The following is a 19992-nucleotide window of genomic DNA, read 5'->3' on the forward strand; positions in this document are numbered from 1 at the left end:
CCTTGGCCTCAATACTTGCTTGTTCAATTGGATCCTGGATTTCCTCACTTGCAGACCTCAGTCAACAAGAACCCCATCAGCGCAGGTGCTGCACAAGGCTGTGTGCTTAGCCCCCTGCTCTACTTGCTTAATGCTTATGACTGCGTGGCTAAGCATAGCTCCAATGCCATAAACAAGTCTGCTGATGACACCACTGTTTAGGCCGATTCAAAAGTGGTGATAAATTAGCATACAGGAGGGAGATTGAAAATCTGGCTGAGTGGCGTCATAGCAACAACCTCTTACTCAATTGTCAGCAAGACCAAGGAGCTGATGATAGAACTCAGGAGAAGGAAACTGGAGGTCCATGAGCCAGTCCATGAAGGATCAGAGGTGGAGAGGATCAGCAACTTTAAATTCTTAGGTGTTATTATTTCGGAGGACTTGTCCTAGGCCTGGCACGTAAGTGCAATTACAAAGAAAGCACAACAACGGCCCTACTTCCTTTGGAGTTTACGGAGCTTTGGCACGACATCTAAAACGTTGACAAACTTCTATGGATGTGTAGTGGAGAATATATTGATTGGCTGGTACGGAACGAAAAAAACCTACAAAAAATAGTACATTCGACCCAGTCCTTCACCGACCAAACCCTCCCAACAATTGGGAAAGCAGCATCCATCATCAGGGACCCCCCCCACCACACAGGACATGCTCTCTTCTCGCAGGTACAAGAACCTCAGGACTCACACCGCCAGGTGCAAGAACAGTTACAACCCCTCAAACATCAGGCTCTTTAAGCAAAGGGGATAATGTAGGTTTTCACAAATAAAACGACGTTGACGTTTCATCTTTAGGGAAATCCGCTATTGAACGTCAAAAAACTAAACACAAAGCGCGATAAAAGTCCTGTACGTAATTGCGTCATCACGTTAGATCCCCCCCTCTTAAAGACAAACCTCAACCCAATGTCGGTGGCTGTGAATTACATTACCCAATAACCTCATTGAAACGTTCTCTCAACCAAAGGACTCACTTTCAAAGACTCTTGATCATATTCTCGATACTTAATGCTTACTTATTTATTATTATTGTTTCTTCGTTTTGTATTTTCATTCTGGTTAAACGTCGTAGTTTTGCGGGTTTTTTATTGATTCTATTTTGGGTATTATTCAATAGATTTATTGAGTATGCCCACAGAAAATGAATCTCAGGGTTGTATATGTACTTTGATAACTTACTTTGAACTTTGAGACCCTTCATCAAGACGTCGCGAATGGGAACCTGACGTAGTCTCTATGTAAGATGTCACGAGTGAGGTAATAGAGGCCCCGCCTCTCGGAGTTGCCGAGCTCTCGCGAGAGTGGGCTGCGCTGCTGAGCGGAGGTGATGGCTGTCGAGTACAATGGAGCGGAGCGCTGCTGAGCGGCCGAGGGCCGGAGCGCGGGGACTGAGCAGCGGGGGAGCCGCGCCATGGACGCTGTAGCCGCGCCTGCTGACCTGCTGGCGTGCGGGGGCAGCGGGGAGTCGAGCCCCGGGAGGGGGGCGGACGGGCCGCCGCCGCCGGGCCCCGATGCCGATCCTGACGCAGTGAGGCTGGTAGAGCCGAGCCCGAGCCTGCTGGAGCGCTGCGGCGTGTGCAAAGGCTGGCTGCGGGAGCGCCAGCCCCGCCTGCTCCCCTGCCTGCACTCGGTGTGCAAGGGATGCCTGCATGGCGCGGTCAATGTGGGCTCTAGCCCGCAGGCGGAAGGTAAGGCCTGGGCTGGAGAGAGGAGAGCAGGGACCCGGGGAGAGTGCGATCAGATCGGGGCAGTGGACGACGTGATTTGGAGGGGGGCGCAAATTGCTGAAGGAGAATGGTACATCTGGCCGGATGAGGACTGGGTTGATGGAATTTGAGTGGCCGTGTATGAGTGAGGAGGGTATTGCCGGAGAGTCGGGTGCGTAAAGGGAGCAGGGGTTGTGATGTGGGCTTGTTGATAGGGAGAGACATTTGGGGGAGAGCGATTGGGGAATGAGAAAGAGAAGACAGGGGCGTGGGACAGCTAGCGAGTTTGAGGGATGCCGCAAATAGTGTGGGAAGGATAAGAGGGAATGCCATGGATCTGTGAGGCAGTACTGATGGAGGAATGTTGGGAATAGGTATGTGCGACTGGATTTTTGTGGTGGTAGTTAGAATAATACGCACGTTGGAATGAGTTGACGAGAGAATAAATGGTCAGTCTGGTCCGATGGTGTGGCATTCGTACAATGATGGAGTGGAAAGTTTGCTAGAGTTCACTGTGAGGAGGTTCTGAAGTTTGAGAGCGGGATGTTCAGCAAATTTCTGTAGTAGAAGAATGTAGATGGGTGGTCTGAAATCGAGCCCAGTATCCCATGTTACCTGCATGGGTGGAAGGGGAAATATGCGCCAGCAGCCTTGCTTTAATTTCGTGGAATACTGCAAGTTTGTATTGGGTGGACGACATGTTGAGGAGGAGTGATGATTAGAAAATGGGGTAAGTCTAAAATTGAATATCTGTGGAAAAAGAGGGAATTTTTAGGATTAGGGTTCAAGAAGCAGCGTTCAGACTAGGAAGTAAGAATAAAGTTGCCGCTTTCAGGCTGCGCTGGATGCTTTGGTTATATGTTCACATGTTGGGTTCTGTAGGGGAATTTTTTGTTTGGTCACTGAATGAATTGTAGAGGGTCTTGTTTCATCATGAACAGTAACGCAATTACTTCCCAAATGTGTTGTCAGATTTAGTTGCAATAAACTGCACGGGAATGATCTAATTCTGTTTCTAATTCAAGTGCAGGGTAACTGCCATTCAGTAACATCATCACTATTTTGGCAGATTCGGAACAGACTTGATGTACCGAATGGCCTAATTTTGCACTTGTGTTCTATGTTCTTACAGATTGCTGATTTGTTCTGAAAACTTGCTGTTCATTCTTGTTTGCGTTAATCCCATATGAAATAAGTAAAGTATTTCCCGGTGGTATGCTGGATATATCCTATTTCTTTATTCATTTTCTGGGGATCTGGGCATTTTGGCGAAGCCAGCAGTTGTTGAGCATCCCGCAGGTGGTGGTGAGCTGCTGCCTCTATCTGCAACAGTTCTTCTGGTGCCGCTATCATGTTGGGCCTGGAAATCCAGGATTCTGTTCAACTTGTTGGATAGAGCAATTGTTTTTTGCCATCCAAGTGTAAACTGCTAGGGATGGAGTGCAATAGTTTGGAAGGACTGGATGAATATGTATTATTAGACAGTTTTTGGAAAGCTACTTGTCGGCGGAGAATCGAAAGAATGATTTCTGTGTTTTAATTCTCTTTCCTGTTGAAAAGTGCTTTCCAGCCTCACACAGTACTTATGAAATCTTGTCAATGTTGTTATGTTGTGTGATGTAGGCAGCCAATTTATACAGATCAACCTCTCTCAAAGAACTAAGTGATGTTGGGTAGATGACCTGAATCAGGGATAAGTGATGGTTGCTTTTCAAAATGGTGATGAGATGCCTTGCATCCACCTGAGAGGGATGACTGCCTTTCTCTTAAAGATGGCAATACTTTTCCTCCGTTGTGTACAACCTAAATGTCTTAGAGTAGGTCTTGACTGTACTATTTTGCCTCCAAATGTTGCCAGCCAGGCCACACTGAGAGCTTGCAGGATTGCAAATTTACTGACGGCATCATTCATTTGAAAGCTACCCTTGCTCAGTCACATTCAATGGATTGAATAGTAGGTGGCTGGGGGGAGGGAGGGAAGAACAGGCATGCAGGAACAATGCAAGCTTCTGGCGCCTGGCTTTAAAGGCACTAGGAGCTGCGTCGTCCACAGTGGCTCTTGCACTGCAAAAATGCAAGTAATTTTAATACAAACTTTTCATCATGCTTCAACTTTTAGAGGAAATTTCTTTGGATGCTTACATTTTTCATTGTCCTCATCACATTTTCATGCTTCGTTGTACTCTGCTTGCATGAGTGATATTGATTGTACAGAGCTTTCAGTAAGTGAGTGATTGCTAACACCAGCTATTTCTGAGAGATCTGTGGATACATGACGTGAAAGTGCATTGGCACCAGTATAACTTGTGGAGATTTAGAGAACTGAGGTAATTCCATTCAGTGGAACATGCAAGAGATATGTGGATAAAAGATATCATGTTAAGGTACCTCTGTAAATACAAGACAGGGTTCTTATTGCTTATCACAGCAGACTTCTCAGGGAAAACAGGAGCGATTTCTGGCCGGCAGAGAAGTTAGGAACTACACAAAGCAGTATTCTGTAGGATATTTACTGAGGATGGTGAAAGCAGTTTTAGTTTCTCAGAAAGTACATCTCAAAGCATTAAAGGTTGTCGGTTGAAGTAGGATTTCTTGCCTGTTTTAATGCTTAATACAGCAAAACGTCTAACTGTTGCTTACTGTCTTGTACAGTTCTTATGCATTCTCATTATAGCAGGTTGGACAAACTTGAGTGGTCTTCACTGGAGTGGCAGAGGCTGCGGGGAGATAAATAAGATTATGAGAGGCATAGATAGATAGACAGTATATGTGAACTGTACACATTACTCCAAGTGTGATCTTACCAAAAACTTTTACAGATGTAACATGATGTCCCAGCTGTCTTCTCAATACCCTGACTGAATACACCCTGTCTCTGTCTCCACTTTGAGGAAATTATTCACCTGAATCCCTAGGTATCTCCATTCTACAACACTTTTCAGGGCCCTGCCATTTATTGTATAAGTCCTGCTGTGCTTAACTTACCGATTACAATATCTTACACATGTCTGAATTAAAATCCATCTGCTGTTCCTTGGCACTTCCCCAGATGACGTAGTTCTTGTTGTAATCGTAGAATACCCTCTTGTCTATCTACTGCACCAGCACTAATTGTGTATTTGCAAGCCTACTAATAATGTCACTTACATTCTCATCCAGATCATTAGTGCTGGTGACAAGCAATAGTGGATCCCAGTCCCTACGGGACACCACTGGTCACAAGTTTTCAATTTGATAAGTAACCCTCTACTACCAAGTTCTGACTCATTTCATGTAGCCAGTTTTTTAAATCCACTTTGCTAGCTCAACCTGGATCCTGTGATGTAATCTTCTGAACTAATGCATGGAGCCATGTCAGAGTTCTTGCTAAAGTCCCTGTAGACAATGTCACTGTACTGCCCTTGCACTCCTTTTCATTATTTCATCTGAAAACTGATTTCTCAGGAAGTCATGTTGACTAACTTGTATCAGTCCTTGTTCTTACAAGTCAAGTCACTTTTTAATGTCATTTCAACCATAACTGCTGGTACAGTACACAGTAAAAACGAGACAAAGTTTTTCAGGACCATGGTGCTACATGAAACAATACAAAAACTACACTGAACACCAAAAAAAAACTGCACTAGACTACAGACCTACCCAGGACTGCATAAAGTGAACAAAACAGTGCAGGCATTACAATAAATAATAAACGAGACAATAGGCATTGTAGAGGGCAGTAAGTTGGTGTCAGTCCAGACTGTAGGTATTGAGGAGTCTGATAGCTTGGAGAAAGAAACTATTACATAGTCTGGTCGTGAGAGCCCAAATGCTTTGGTGCCTTTTCCCGGATGGCAGGAGGGAGAAGAGTTTTTATGAGGGGTGCATGGGGTCCTTCATAATGCTGTTTGCTTTGCAGATGCAGTGTGTGGTGTAAAATGTCTGTGATGGTGGGAAGAGAGACCCGGATGATATTCTCAGCTGACCTCACTATCTGCTGCAGTGCCAGTAACTCCTGTTCCCTCAAATCTCCTGGAATTTACCACTGATCCTAGGTTCAGTGGCCTGCAGTTTCCTGTTATTTTTCAACCTTTAAATACAGGTACAACATCAGCTATCTCTGGGTTGTAAACACTGATGAAGAATAAGTAAACATGAGGAAATTTGTAGATGCTGGGAATTCAGGCAACACACAAAATGCTGGTGGAACACAGTAGGCCAGGCAGCATCTACAGGAAGAAGTACAGTCAACGTTTCGGGTTGAGACCCTTCATCAGGGCTAATGGAAAAAAGAGGTAGTAAGAGACTTGAAAGGGGGAGGGGGAGACCTGAAATGATAGGCGAAGACAGGAGGGGGAGGGATAAAGCTACGAGTTGGGAAGTTGATTGGCAAATGGCCTTCTATATATTGGTGAGACCCGACGCAGACTGGGAGACCATTTCGCTGAACACCTGCGTTCTGTCCGCTAGAGGAAGCAGGATCTCCCAGTGGCCGCACATTTTAATTCCATGTCCCATTCCCATGCCGATTTTTCAATCCATGGGTTCCTCTACTGTCGAGATGAAGCCACACTCAGGTTGGAGGAACAGCACTTTATATTCCATCTGGGTAGTCTCCAACCTGATGACATGAACATTGGTTTCTCTAACTTCCGTTAATGCCCCTCCTCCCCTTCTTATCCCATCCCTATTTTTTATTTAATTCTCTCTCTTACCTTTTCACAATAACTCCTTGTCTGTTTTCCATCTTCCTCTGGTGCTCCCCTACCACTTTCTTTCTTCCAAGGCCTTTTGTCCTATGATACTCCCCTCTTCTCCAGCCTTGTATACACTTTCCTAATCAACTTCCCAGCTCTTAGCTTCCTCCCTTCCCCTCCTGTCTTCTCCTATCATTTCGGGTCTCCCCCTCCCTTTTCTACTTTCAAATCTCTTACTATCTCTTTTATCCATTAGTCCTGACTGATGAGAAATATTCAGTTCAGACCTGATGGTGAGATGCTCCTCCATTTGCAGGACACCTGGGGATATTGGTTGATTTGTGCTGAGTGTTGCAATGTTTATGTGTAATCTCAATAAATTAAAGATCAGCTTTATTTATCACATGTACATTGAAATGCCTCCATTGCATCAAGACTCAACATAGTACAAAGTTTTGCTAATTCAGCAAATACTTTTTAAATAGATGCTTCTTGGCACTATCTTGTTTTAATAACAGCTGCATTAAAGTAAGAAACAGCTCAGGTCAATTTAAAGTAAATAATTTCCAGTTAATAGCTTTGCTTTCTTAAAACAACTTATTTGTGGGTCCTTTTGAACTTCTATTTGTACTATTTGCTTTCCTGTTAATACCATAAAGTATCTAAGATCTAGTTAACCCCTCATAAAGGCTTAGTTAACCGAACTGATTTTCAGATATTTCTGATCTGGAACCAGATATGTATACTGGAACCAATTTGAAGAAGAGTATAAACACACAGACAGGGTAAATGGTCTCCTGTGATGCATGAAAATGTGGCCGAAATGATAAGGTTAGTAGACCTTGGTAGAAATAGAGGGAATGTTAAAATGAACAGATGCATGACCATTAATTTCATACGAAGTCAGAATGAAAGTAAAGTTTGTTGACATATGCACAGGTGCAATGAAAAAATTACTTGAAGCAGCATTCAAAGAGAAAGCAGGCAAGAACAAGGTGACAATTTTTAGAAGAAAGGTCGCAGAAGTGGGAGAAATAAAAGGTCTGATCTGCGTTGCATCTCTAATTACATACATGCATATATGTGTGTGGTACATGCATACAAATTTTACAATGTTTAAAAAGATTCAAAATGGTCATCGGTGCATGGAGCCAAAAGAGTTGGGGGAGATTTTAAATGGAGTTTTTGCATCTGTATTTACTTGGGAGATGGACACAGAGTCTAGAGAAGTCAGGCAAAATAGCAGTGAAATTATGGACTATTTATAGATTATAGAGCAGGTGATGTTTGCTGTCTTGAGGCAAATTAGGGTGGATAAATCCCCAGGTTTTGACAAGATGTTCCCCTGGACCATGTGGGAGGCTAGTGCAGAAATTGCAGGGGCCTTAGCTGATATATTAAAAAAAATATCCGTAGCTGCATGTGAGGTGCCGGAGGATTGGAAGATAGTTAATGTTCCATGGTTTAAGAAAGGTTCTATGAGTAAGCTGGGAAATTGTAGGATGGTGAGCCTGACATCAGTAGTGGGAAAATTATTGGAAGGAATTCTAAGGGACTGGTGGATATACAGGGTTTGATTAGGAATAATCATTGTGGCTAGGATTGGTAGGTTGTCTAACTGTTGTTGAGTTTTTTGAGGAAATTCTAAGGAAAGTTGATGATGACAAGATAGTGGATGTTATCTGTGTGGAATTTAGCAAGGTCCATCATGGAAGGTTGGTCAAGAAGGTTCGTCACTTGGCATTCAGGATGAGGTTGGAAATTGGAATATTCATTTTCTTCATGGGAAAAGTCAATAGTGAATAGTTGATTCTCCTGACTTGGTGGCTTGTGATTAGTGGTGTGCCACAGGGCTTTGTTTTGGGTCCATTGCTTTTTGTCATCCATATCAACAGTCTGGATGGTAATGTGGTAAACTGGATCAGGAAATTTGTGGATTACATCAAGATTAGGGTGCAGTGGACAACGAGGAAGGCTATCAAAGCTTACAGCAGTATTTGGGCTAGCTGGAAAAATGGCAGATGGAATTTAAAGCAGACAAGTATGAGGTGTTGCAGTTTTGGAGGGCAAACCAGGATAGGTCTTACATGGTGAGCAATAGGACACTGAAGATTGCGGTAGAACGGAGGAGTCTAAGAAAACAGATCCATAATTCCTTAAAAATGGCATCACAGGTAGGTAGGGTCATCAAGAGAGAGCATTGCGTGAAGTTCAAAACGGAATGTTTTAAAAAAAAAAAATCACAATCTCTCACGGAATCCCGGTTGAGAAACCCTGTTCTATACTGACTGGTATCCCATTGCCCTGATATCCCTCTCTACTAGTTGGTGTCCCGTTGTGCTGATACCTCATCATACTGCTGGATGTCAAATGGTCCTGATGTCTCTGTACTAGAGACTATCCTATTGCCATGAAGTCTCGCTATAATGGGAGAGTTCAATTTTCCTGATGTCTCTCTTTCCTGGTAGGTGACCTGCTCTGTGTCTATACTGATGAGTATTCCACTGCCCTTGTATCTCTTTACATTGGAGAGTCTTTCATTACCCTGATATGGCTTTGTACAGGTGGGTGTCCTGTTGTCGCTCTATGCTGTGGGGTGTCCCTTTTCCCTGATATCTCTCTATAATAGCATCCCATTATCCTATTGTCCTGATCTCTCTCTCTTTGGTTCGTGTCTCATTGCCCTTGTACTTCTATACATATCCCAGTTTGCTGATTTCTCTTATAGTGGAGAATCTTCAATTACCCTAATATCCCTCTCTACTGGACAGTATCACCGTATGGCCACTATAATTGAATGTGGCCATTGACATGATATCCCGGAATTCTGGAGAGTGTTATGTTGCTCTGTTATCTCTTTGTACTGGAGAATGCACATTGCCATGATATCCTTCTTGACTGGAAAGTGTCCCATTGCCCTATTATCTGCCTATATAGGTGAGTGTCCCATTGCACTGTTAGTTCTCCATGCTGGGGGTTGTCCCACAGCCCTGACATATCTCTGTGCTGGTGGGTATTCCATTGCCATGATATCTCTTTCTACTGGAGGTTGCCCCACTGCCCTTGTAATTCTGGTGGAGCAATATCCCTATAATGGCAAGGGCCTCTTTGTATTGATCTCTCTCTGGAATGGCACATGTTCAATTTCCCTGTTATCTCTTTATAGTGGAATGTGTCCTATTGCCATGATATGTCTCAATACTGGTGGAAAATCCACTGACTCCTGATATCGTATTATACTAGAGAGTGTCCCATTGCTCTGATATCTCCTTAATGAAGAGTGTACTTTGCCCTGATGTGTGTCTGTATTGGTGCATTTCCCATTGCCCTGCTATATCTCTGTACTGTCCCATTGCTCAGATATCTCACTATACTGGCGGGTCTTCCATTGCTCTGTTATCTCTCTATACTGCAGATTGTACTGCTGCCCTTGCATCCCTGCTGGGACACTATCTCTATACTGATGGGTGTACCTTTGCACTTACATCTCTCTGGAATAGAACGCACCCCATTTCCCTCTAGCTCCAAGTAGTGAATAGTGTCCTATGTCATAACATCTCACTGTAATGGAGGGTGTCCAATTGCCCAGATATCCCTCTATACTGGACAGTGCCTTATTGTCTTGATATCCCTTTTTAATGTAAAGTTCCCACTACCCTGATATCTTCTATTCTGTTTGGTGTTCCATTGCCTAGATATCTATCCATAATGCATTATCCGACTGACTTGCCCTAGATCTTGAGGGGGGATTTGATAGAAGTATACAAACTTGTGAGGAATATAGTTGTGAATGCAAGCAGTCTTTTTCTACTGATGTTGGGTGAGACTAGAATGGCATGGTCTAAGAGTTAGAGGCAAAATGTTTAATGGGAACATGAGGTGGAATTCTTCACTCAGAAGATGGTGAGGTTGTGAAACAAGCTGCCACTGAAAGTGGTGGATGTGGGTTCAGTTTCAACATTTAAGAGAGGTATGGGGAGCTATGGTCCGTGTGCAGGTCAGTGGACCTGGGCAGATTAATAGTTCGGCATGGACTAGATGGGCTGAAGGCCTGTTTTTGTGCTGTAGTGTTCTATGACTAGGGGCTAAAAGAGATGGGAGGCTTTGATGTACACCCTGTCCTCGTTATATACGTCTTCTGACAATGCGGACTCACAGTTATGCGAGGAACCTATTTCTGGCAACGTCTCCTTATATGCATCCAAAACTCACAGATATGTGAGGAGCACTGTTTTCCCACCAGTACAAGTCACGTGCGCGTGCCTCACAATCTCACTCCCGCCAGTCTCGCATTGGTTTTGGCAAGGTGTGGATGTGCAATGTTGCGCTCTTAAACTTTTGTTGGTTTTACCTATGGTGCAGTGATTTTGTGCTTGAAATATTTAACTATGCCTCCTAAGTGTCCGATGTCATGTCCTGGGCCATCAGCCGAGCGGCAGAGAACCGATTTAACACTTGAAAAAACATTGGAAATTATAAACAGCGCGACATCAGGTGAAGGTAACACAGCTCTGGGATGCTACTGCCGGGAACAGAATCTTGCCTTTAATGTTCTTCTGTTGCTTGACAATGCACCAGCCCATCCTAAACATTTGGACAGCATACATCCTAACAGTGCGTTCCTGCTGCTTAACACAACGTCGCTGATTCAACCACTCGACCAAGGTGTGATCCACATTCAACACGTATTTTTTTATGGCAAACTGTCTCTCAGATGCTGCAAGCAACAGCCGATTTTGAAAATCCCGGGAGTTTACCAAGGGTGAGAGAATGGTGGAAGTCAGAACACTTGACACAAATGGCAATGGACGTGGACCCAAGTTTAGAACGGAGTCAGCATTTCAGTCGTTCCCTGCCATCAACCCTTCTTCCCTGCAAGCAAATTTATGCTGAAAAAACAAAATGTTGCCAAGCAACAACCCTCACCACTTTCTTCAAACCAGTGACATCTCCTGCTGCTGGCAGTTCTAAAGAGTTCTGTGAGTCTTCCTTCACCCCTTGCTGTGCTCGATATGATCCTAACAGCCACAACCATCCACCTTGTCCATGTAAAGCTGCCCGACACCACAACAATCACTCATCTCTCTGAGCGAACACACCTGCCACTGTTGGTGAGTACTGTACACCCTAGTATGTTAACTTTCTATGATTTATTACATTGAATATTACCTTAAATTGATGAAATATAATACGAATGTTTCCTTGTGGTACTGCTTTTGTGTCGTATTGGTATGAAAATGTGAATAAATTACAGATAAAACATATTTAGGATGCCCTCTGGAACGCATCCCTGTTTTCTCCATTTAAATAATTATTCACATTATGCGTTTCACATTATGCATCGACGGCAAGGAACAGTCCCCCGCATATAATGAGGATAGGGTGTATGTACAGTTGCAAGAAAAAGTTTGTGCTACCTTGGCAGTTACCTGGTTTTCAGAATTAATTGCACATAAAATGTGGTTTGATCTTCATCTAAGTCACAATACACAAACACAATCTGCCTAAACTAATAACACATAAACAATTATACTTTTCATGTTTTTATTGAACACGTTGTTTAATCATTCACAGTCCAGGCTGGGAAAAATTATGTGAACCCTCATATTTAATAACTGGTAAAACCTCCTTTAGCAGCAGTAACCTCCACTAAACGTTTCCTGTAGCTGTTGATCAGACTTGCACGATGGCAAGGAGGAATTTTAGACCATTCCTCCAAAGAAAATTGTTTCAGTTTATCAATATTTCTGGGATACCCTGCGTGCACAGCCCTCTTCAGGTCGTGAGGCAGCAAAGCAGCCCCAAACTACAATACTCCCTCTGCCATGCTTCACAGTTGGGACAAGGTTTTGATGTTGGTGTGCAGTGCCCTATTTCTTTCAAAGTTAGCAGTGTGCATTTCTGCCAAAAAGTTTAACTTTTGTTTCATTTGTCCACAGAACATTGTCCCAGAAGTGTGGGACATCTAGCTGGTCCTTTGCAGACCTGAGACGCAATGTTTTCTTTTGGAGATCAGTGGTTTCCTCCGTGGTGTCCATCCATGAACACCATTCTTGTTTAGTGTTTTTCTTTGAGTGGACACATGAACAGAGACTTCTAAGTTCTAGAAATTTCTGCAGTTATTTTGCTATTACCCTTTGGTTCTTTTTCAATTCCTTCAGTATTCAATGATTAGAACATCTGACTCCCAAGTAACTTTTGTAGAAGGAATTACCCCAGAGGTTCACATACTTTTTAGAACCTAGACTATGATTGTTTAAATGGTGTACTCAGTACTGATGAAAAGGTTAAGTTCCTAGCTATAATGTCCAATGATACACATTGTATCGAACGGACTGGCAGGAAGGCAGAGGAGGTGGTGTGGCTTTGTTGGTTTAAAAAAAAATGAAATCAAATCATTAGAAAGTGGTGTCATAGAATTGGAAGGTGTTGAATCATTGTGGATGGAGCTAAGGAACTGCAAGGGTAAAAAGACCTTGGGAGTTGTACACAGATCCCCAAGCAGCAATAAGAATGTGGTTTACAAATTACAACAGGAGAGAGAAAGTGCATGCCAAAAGGGCAATGTTATAATAGTCATGGGGGATTTCAATATGCAGGTATATATGGGAAAATCAGGTTGGTGCTGGACCCACTAGGGGATCAGCTATTCTGAATTGAGTGTTGTGCAATAAACCAGAATTGATTAGAGAGCTTAAGGTAAAAGAACCCCGAGGGGAAAGTGATCATAATATGATCAAATTCTCCCTGAAGTTTGAGAAGGAGAAACTAAACTCAGATGTATCAGTATTACAGTGGAGAAAAGGGAATTACAGAGGCATGAGAGAGAAGTTGGCCAGAATTGGTTGGAAAAGAACACCAGCAGGGATGACGGCAGAGCAGCAATGTCTGGAATTTCTGGATATATACATCCCAAAGAAGAATAAGTATTCTGAAGGAAAGATGACACAGCCATGGCGAACAAGTGAAGTCAAAGCCAATATAAAAGCCAAAGAGCGACAATATAATAGACCAAAAATAGTGGGAAGTTAGAAGATTGGAAAGCTTTTAAAAACCAACAGAAAGCAACTAAAAAAATCATCAAGAAGGTAAAGATGGGATACAAATGTAAGCTAGCCAGTAATGTTAAAGAAGTTACTAAAAGTTTCTTCAAATACATAAAGTGCAAAGGAGAGCTGAGTGTGTATATCAGATCACTGCAAAACAATGCTGGAGAGGTAGTAATTGGGGCAGTGAAACGGTGAATGAAGTATTTTGTATTAGTCTTCGTTGTGGAAGGTCATGAAGTGTGTGGTTACCATTAAAGGTTCTTGGGAAATTTAAAGGTCTGAAGGTAGATAAGTCACGTGGACCAGATGATTTATACCCCAGGGTTCTGAAAGAGGTGGCTGAAGAGATTGTGGAGGCATTTGTAATGAACTTCCTAGAATCACTAGATTGTGGAATGGTTCCTCAATACTGGAAAGTTGCAAGTGTCACTCCGCTCTTCAAGAACGGAGAGGAGTAGAAGAAAGGAAACTATAGGTCAGTTAGTCTGACCTCAGTTGTTGGGAGGAGTTGGAGTCGATTATTAAGGATGAGGTCTCGGGGTACTTGGAGGCACATGATAAAATAGACTATAGTCAGCATGGTTTCCTCAAGGGAAAATCTTGCTGACAAATCTATTGGAACTTTTTGAAGAAATAGCAAGCAGGATAGACAAAGGAGAGTTGTATTTGTACTTTTAGAAGGCCTTTGACAAGGTGTCGCGTGTGAGGCTGCTTAACAAGTTACGTGTATTACGGGAAAGATCCTAGAATGGATAAAGCAGTGGCTTATTGGTGGGAATAAAGGGAGCCTTTTCTGGTTGGCTGCTGGAGACTCGTGGTGTTCCACAGGGTCTGTGTTGGGGACTGATTCTTTTTACATTACATGTTAATGATTTGGTTGATGGAATTGATGGCTCTGTTACGAAGTTTGCAGATGATATGAAGAATGGTGGAAGGGCAGGTAGTTTTGAGGAACTAGAGAGGCTACAGAAGGTCGGACAGATTAGGAGAATGGGCAAAGAAATGGCAGATGGAATACTTTGTCAAGAAGTGTGCAGTCATACACTTTGGTAGAAGAAGTGAAAGGATGGACTTTTTTCTAAATGGAGGGAAAAAAAACAAAATACAGACGCAAACTGATTTGGGAGTCCTTGTGCAGAATTCCCAAAAGGTTAACTTGCATATTGAGTCTGGTACAGAAGGCAAATGCAATGTTAACATTTATTTTAAGAGGGCTAGAATATAAAAGCACGGATGTAATTTTTAGACTTTATAAAACATTGATGAGACCTCACTTGGAGTATTGTGAGCAGTTGTAGGCCTATTTTAGAAAGGATGTGCTGAATTTGGAGAGGTTCACAAAAATGATTCCAGAAAGAATGGCTTGTCGTGTGAAGAGCGTTTGTTGGCTCTGGTCCTGTATTCACTAGAGTTCAGAAGAAAGAGGGGTGACCTTATCGAAACTTATTGAATGATAAAAGGCCTTGATAGAGTGGGTGTGGAGAGAATGTTTCCTGTGATGTCAGTGTCTTAAAGACCAGAGGACCTGGCCTCAGAATAGAGGGATGTCCTTTTAAAACGGTGATGAGGAGAGATTTCTTTAGCCAGAGAGTGGTTAATCTGTGGAATTCTTTGCCACTGGCAGCCAAGTATTTATGTATATTTAAGGCAGAGGTTGATAGATTGTTGATTGGTCAGGGCATGAAGAGATATAGGGAGAAGGCAGGAGATTGGGGCCGAAAGGAAAATTGGATCAGTGATGAAATGGCGGAGCAGACTCGATGGACCAAATGGCCTAATTCTGCTCCTATATCTTAAGGTCTGATGAAGACCATGTTTTCTGAGTAATTAATGCAGAAAAACAACTACCGTAGATGTCGGATTATAAGCCGCTACTTTTTTCCCATGCTTTGAACAGCATTGAACATAGCGGCTTATAATAAGGTGCGGCTAATAGAAAGTTTTTTCCCATGCCGCCAAAACATTTTGCCTCGTAACAGTAGACCAATAAAATTGATGAGTAGTTCACAGAGGTCCAATGAAATTGTACGATAAATCAAGCGCACTTCACAAATTATTGTAAATCAGCCATTTGTACTCACCCTCATCAACATGGAAAACACTCGAAGAAAAGCGTATGATGCAGCTTTTAAGTTAAAGGCAATCAATCTGGCGGTTGAACAAGGAAATCGAGCTGCTGCGCGTAATCTTGGCATACATGAATCGATGGTGAGACGGTGGAGATTTAATTTGGGACTGCCGCTTCAGGTCAGGAATGGCTCACGTGATATTAGACAGCAGTACAAGGGAGGGAGGGAGCGAAACTGAGGATTCCGCTGCACCGAAACTGCTAGCGATTCAGTAAACAAAAAAACAGTAAAACTCGTGTGTGAATGGTATCGGGCCAATAAGGACACAAGTGTCCGATGTTACCAAATACCGGTAGGTATAACAAAGTTTAGCCTTACCAAATATGTGTAGCGAGGGTTTGGTTTGGGGGAAAAAGGAGTATAAATAAGAGCAGAATGTAAGGGGAAGGCAAAACGCGTTCTGCAATAAAGCCACGCTGCACTGTAATCCGGTGTTGGTTGTCTCTCTTCCAAAACGAACACAGGGCAGAATTTGAAGCCCAACACGTGTAATATCTTTCTGTGTAAATATCTCATATTACAAGCGGCCGAAAATCCGGTGCGCCGAAAATCCGGTCCGCCGGAAATCCAGTGCGCCGGAAATCCAGTGCGCCGAAAATCCGTTCCGCCGGAAATTCGGTGCGGCCTAAAATCCGATGCGGCCTGTATAATTAAAAAAATGATTTTATTTCTAAAATTAGAGCCAGCGGCTATTAATCAGGTGCGCTCTGTAGTCCGGAATCTACGGTAATTGTAAAAGGTTCACAAACTATCTTGCAATGATAGGTGGCTTGAACATACAAGTTGGGAAAGCTTTTTATAAGATTTTAGATAATATTGGTTAGCTAGTAATTGGGATGTTCAGTTCACTTCAAGAGGGAAATCAAGATCTTGAAGTGGATGCAGAAGAGATCTGTGGTTTTAAAAAAAGTTTACATGGAGAAAAATTAAGGAAGTTGAGGTTGATCTCAGAAGGCAGGAAGGTTGGGAAGTTATCATTGGAGGTTTTCAGTGCTTTCAATATCGTAGTAACTGTCAAAAGGAATTTTTTCATAAAATATTTTCCCTTAAAGATCAAGGTCTAAATGGGACCAGTTGGATGATTGCACTAGAGGTCCAGCTTGACTGAGTAAGCATTTTTTCTAGCATTGTCAGGTGTAGTAGTATTGCTGTCACTCAAGTCGAATATGATGTTCTCCCAAAGGGGTCATTCCATGAATGGTGAACATCTGTGCATGACTTTGTTTAAGGTGGGAGGCTGATGCAAGGGCACCCATCACACCATCCTTGACAAATCAATGTCAGGGTCCAGTGGCATGGCATCCAAAATGACTAGGGACCCTACACTGCTGCGGCCTTCCTCTACTTTCACTGTCGCTATGATGTGATATCTTCTTTCGCCAGCTGCACTGTTGAAATCTTGGTTGGATTGCTCTTTGTTTAGGACCTCTCTTGAATTTACTGTCATGGGTGACCCTACCAGGAGTTAAGCTGCAGGCAGCATCATTCTTGGAACTCAGGAACTCACAAGCCTCTCTACCATGACAAGGTGATGATCCTCAGAGAAGATTGTCCATGCATAAGTTAGGGAAGTGTATTTAGATTGGTCATCATTGTGGTAGTTGCAGAGATTAAGGCCAGGCTGTGTTTGTTTAAAACAAAAACCCACATTTAAATGTTTATTAGATAAATAAGCAGATGTTTAAGAAATAATTGGTGAGAAACGTTTGTTGCCATTGTGGTCATTTAGTAATGAGCATAGACTTCATACTATAGTACCTAATACAAGTCTATGGAAACATTCAGTGACTGTTCAAAGTGAAGGGCTTTTTAGAGAAGTATAAAAATAAATGCAATTCATTCTCATTAATAGTATCTCAGGAATTCTGCAATCTTAGAGAAAGTCAGCAGTAATTAGTGAATGACAAATTGTGTCTCAGTGGTGATGAGGTTTTTGATAGTGAAATAGAGAATTGGAGGGACTGCTGGAAATGATCCATACAGTGGATTCAGGTTCATTGGCCCATTGGTTAATCGGGACAGTCAGTTGCTTATTTGGGATAGGATACTGCTTAATTATGGCAGGACACTTTTGCCAAACAGTTTCTAATGCACTTGTGTGGTCATTAGACACTGCATCGTGGTTAGATTGAACTGATATTTGTCACTGGTTGGCGAGAAATAAGCAGTAGGACAATTTAGAACTGTCTTGCTTACAGCAGTTTCAGGCATTCAGACTTGGAGATGTCAGAAATGATTTCACTGTTTCAACAAGTTAGGAACCTACAAAGGGTTTGAAGGTATTGACAGCATTTTGAATGTTACAGTGAAAACATGGATACAGTCGTTGAGAATATTGTATAAAGGCAGTCCATTATCTGCATGAGGTGTCTGCACTGAATTTGTTCATTTGCAGTCAATCAAAACAACACAGCAGCATACAGATACACTGGATGAATTCCTCCGTTGATAACAATTAGGACCGAATTTGTAGCTGATAATAGTATTGATAGTCTTCTAACTCGTTCTGAATTAGATTTAAATCAGCCACTTACTTTTGTGCCTAAATGCACTGGTCCTAATGTGTCCCAGTTAACTGGAATCCACTGTATAAGGATCTTTAGAGAGCAGTTGATGTAATTTGCTTGCTGTCAAGATTGAGGACTTTAGAATTAAATACGGTGTTCAGTCCTAGTTGCTGCATTATGGGAATGATGTGAAAGCTTCAGAGAGGGTGCAAAGGAGATTTCCCAAGGGGCTGCCTAGATTAGAGAGCATGTTTTATGAGGAAAATTGAGTGAGCTAGAGCTTTTGTCTTTTGGACCGAAGGAGAATGAGAGATGACTTGATAGAGGTGTATAAGATGATATGTAACATTGATAGAGTGGACAGCCAGGACCTTTTTTCAAAATGGAAATGGCGAATGTGAAAGGGCATAATTTTAAGGTGATTGGAAGCAAGTATAGGGCGGATATCAAAGGTGTGTTCTTTTACGTGGAGATTGGTGGTTGTATGAAATGTGCTTCCAGCAATGGCGGTAAAGACATGCATTAGAGACACTCATAGTCACATGAATGAAAGAGAAATGGAGGGTTATGTGGGAGGGAAGCATCAGATTGATCTTGGAGTAGGTTAAATAGGTGGCCAACGTTGTGGGCCAGATGGCCTGTACTGTGCTATACACTTCAACATCTGTTAAAAGTGGTGCAAAGGGGAAAAGAGGAAGATGCATTTGAAACATTTGTTAATGAGCTAGGTGAGTAAAAGGAAAACATTTGTACAGATCTGGGGAGAGGGTGGAGGAATGGAATGAGCTAGAGTGTTATTTTTATAACAGTCGTGGATCATGATTCAAGCATTCTGTGAATCAGCATTTTTTTGAACAGAGTATTGTAAATCCAAAGAACTGCTTCACTACTGTAGTACTTATGAAACAGGAAATAATGCTAGATAGTGGTAGGATTACACTGTGTAATCAGTATTTACTGCAGTGAGAGAGAAAACATATCCAGTATTTAGGGAATTGAGCAAGAGTGATAATGCATACAAAGTTGCTGCATTTTATTGATCAGATTTAAACATTCAACTTCAAACAACAGATTATAGAGAAGTACTAAACAGGTGTAACCAGAAATGAGCAGAATTCTCCTGACATATTATGTAGGAGGAAATAGAATGAACAGTGACATTTCAAACTTCTGGTGCTGGGCAGCAAATTATTTTTCTGCTGGAAAGATTTATGAGGATGTTGCCAGAACTGGAGGGCTTGAGTTATATGGAGAGGTTAGCCAGGCTCTGTCTTCATTCTCTGGGCGGGATTTGAGCCCATGTCGCCTGTACTGTAAAGCGTTGTGCTAATCACTATGCTACCACGCCACCCCAAAATTATGAGAGATTTCGATCAGGTGGGTGGTAATTCCCCAGGTTAGAGGACAGAGATTTTGGCTGAGGAGAGAGGTATTTAAGAGGGATCTGAGGGACAAATATATCATGCAGAGGATGGTGTGTATTTTGAATGAGCTGCCAGAGGAAATGGTTGGGGCAATTTCAACAATATCATTTAATATTAGTGATATTGCCCATCACTTAGATAGGTACATGGCTTAGAGGGATATGGGTGCAAGGCAGATACAAGGGGTGATTGATAAGTTTGTAGCCCAAGGTAGACTGAGTCAATTTCAGAAAACCTAGCCCATTTATTTTTCAACATAGTCCCCTTCTACATTTATACACTTAGTCCAGCGGTCGTGGAGCATACGGATCTTGGACCTCCAGAAAGCGTCCACAGCAGGGGTGATTGATAAGTTTGTGGCCTAAGGTAGAAGGAGATGAGTTATACAATTCTCGTTAATGCAGTTCAACTCTTCGAGTAATTATGCAGAAAGTTTGAAGTTAATAACTCATCGGGGTGA

General features: G+C 42.4%; 1 protein-coding gene across 5 annotated transcripts in view; it reads left to right on the forward strand.

Moving 5' to 3' along the window:
- Positions 1–1333: 1333 nt before the first annotated feature.
- The window catches only part of LOC140719356 (transcription intermediary factor 1-beta-like), a 120394-nt gene continuing 101735 nt past the window's right edge, over positions 1334–19992 (forward strand). For 4 of the 5 annotated variants that reach the window (XM_073033938.1, XM_073033940.1, XM_073033942.1 and 1 more), the window contains exon 1: positions 1335–1729. In XM_073033938.1, the coding sequence (XP_072890039.1) occupies positions 1453–1729 (277 nt within the window). In that variant the 5' untranslated portion in view covers positions 1335–1452. Of the gene's footprint in view, positions 1730–19992 lie in introns of all 5 variants that reach the window. The other variant, XM_073033941.1, reaches the window with a different exon arrangement.

The sequence above is a fragment of the Hemitrygon akajei genome, chromosome 31 (genome assembly GCF_048418815.1).
Source record: "Hemitrygon akajei chromosome 31, sHemAka1.3, whole genome shotgun sequence".
NCBI classification, from domain to species: domain Eukaryota; kingdom Metazoa; phylum Chordata; class Chondrichthyes; order Myliobatiformes; family Dasyatidae; genus Hemitrygon; species Hemitrygon akajei.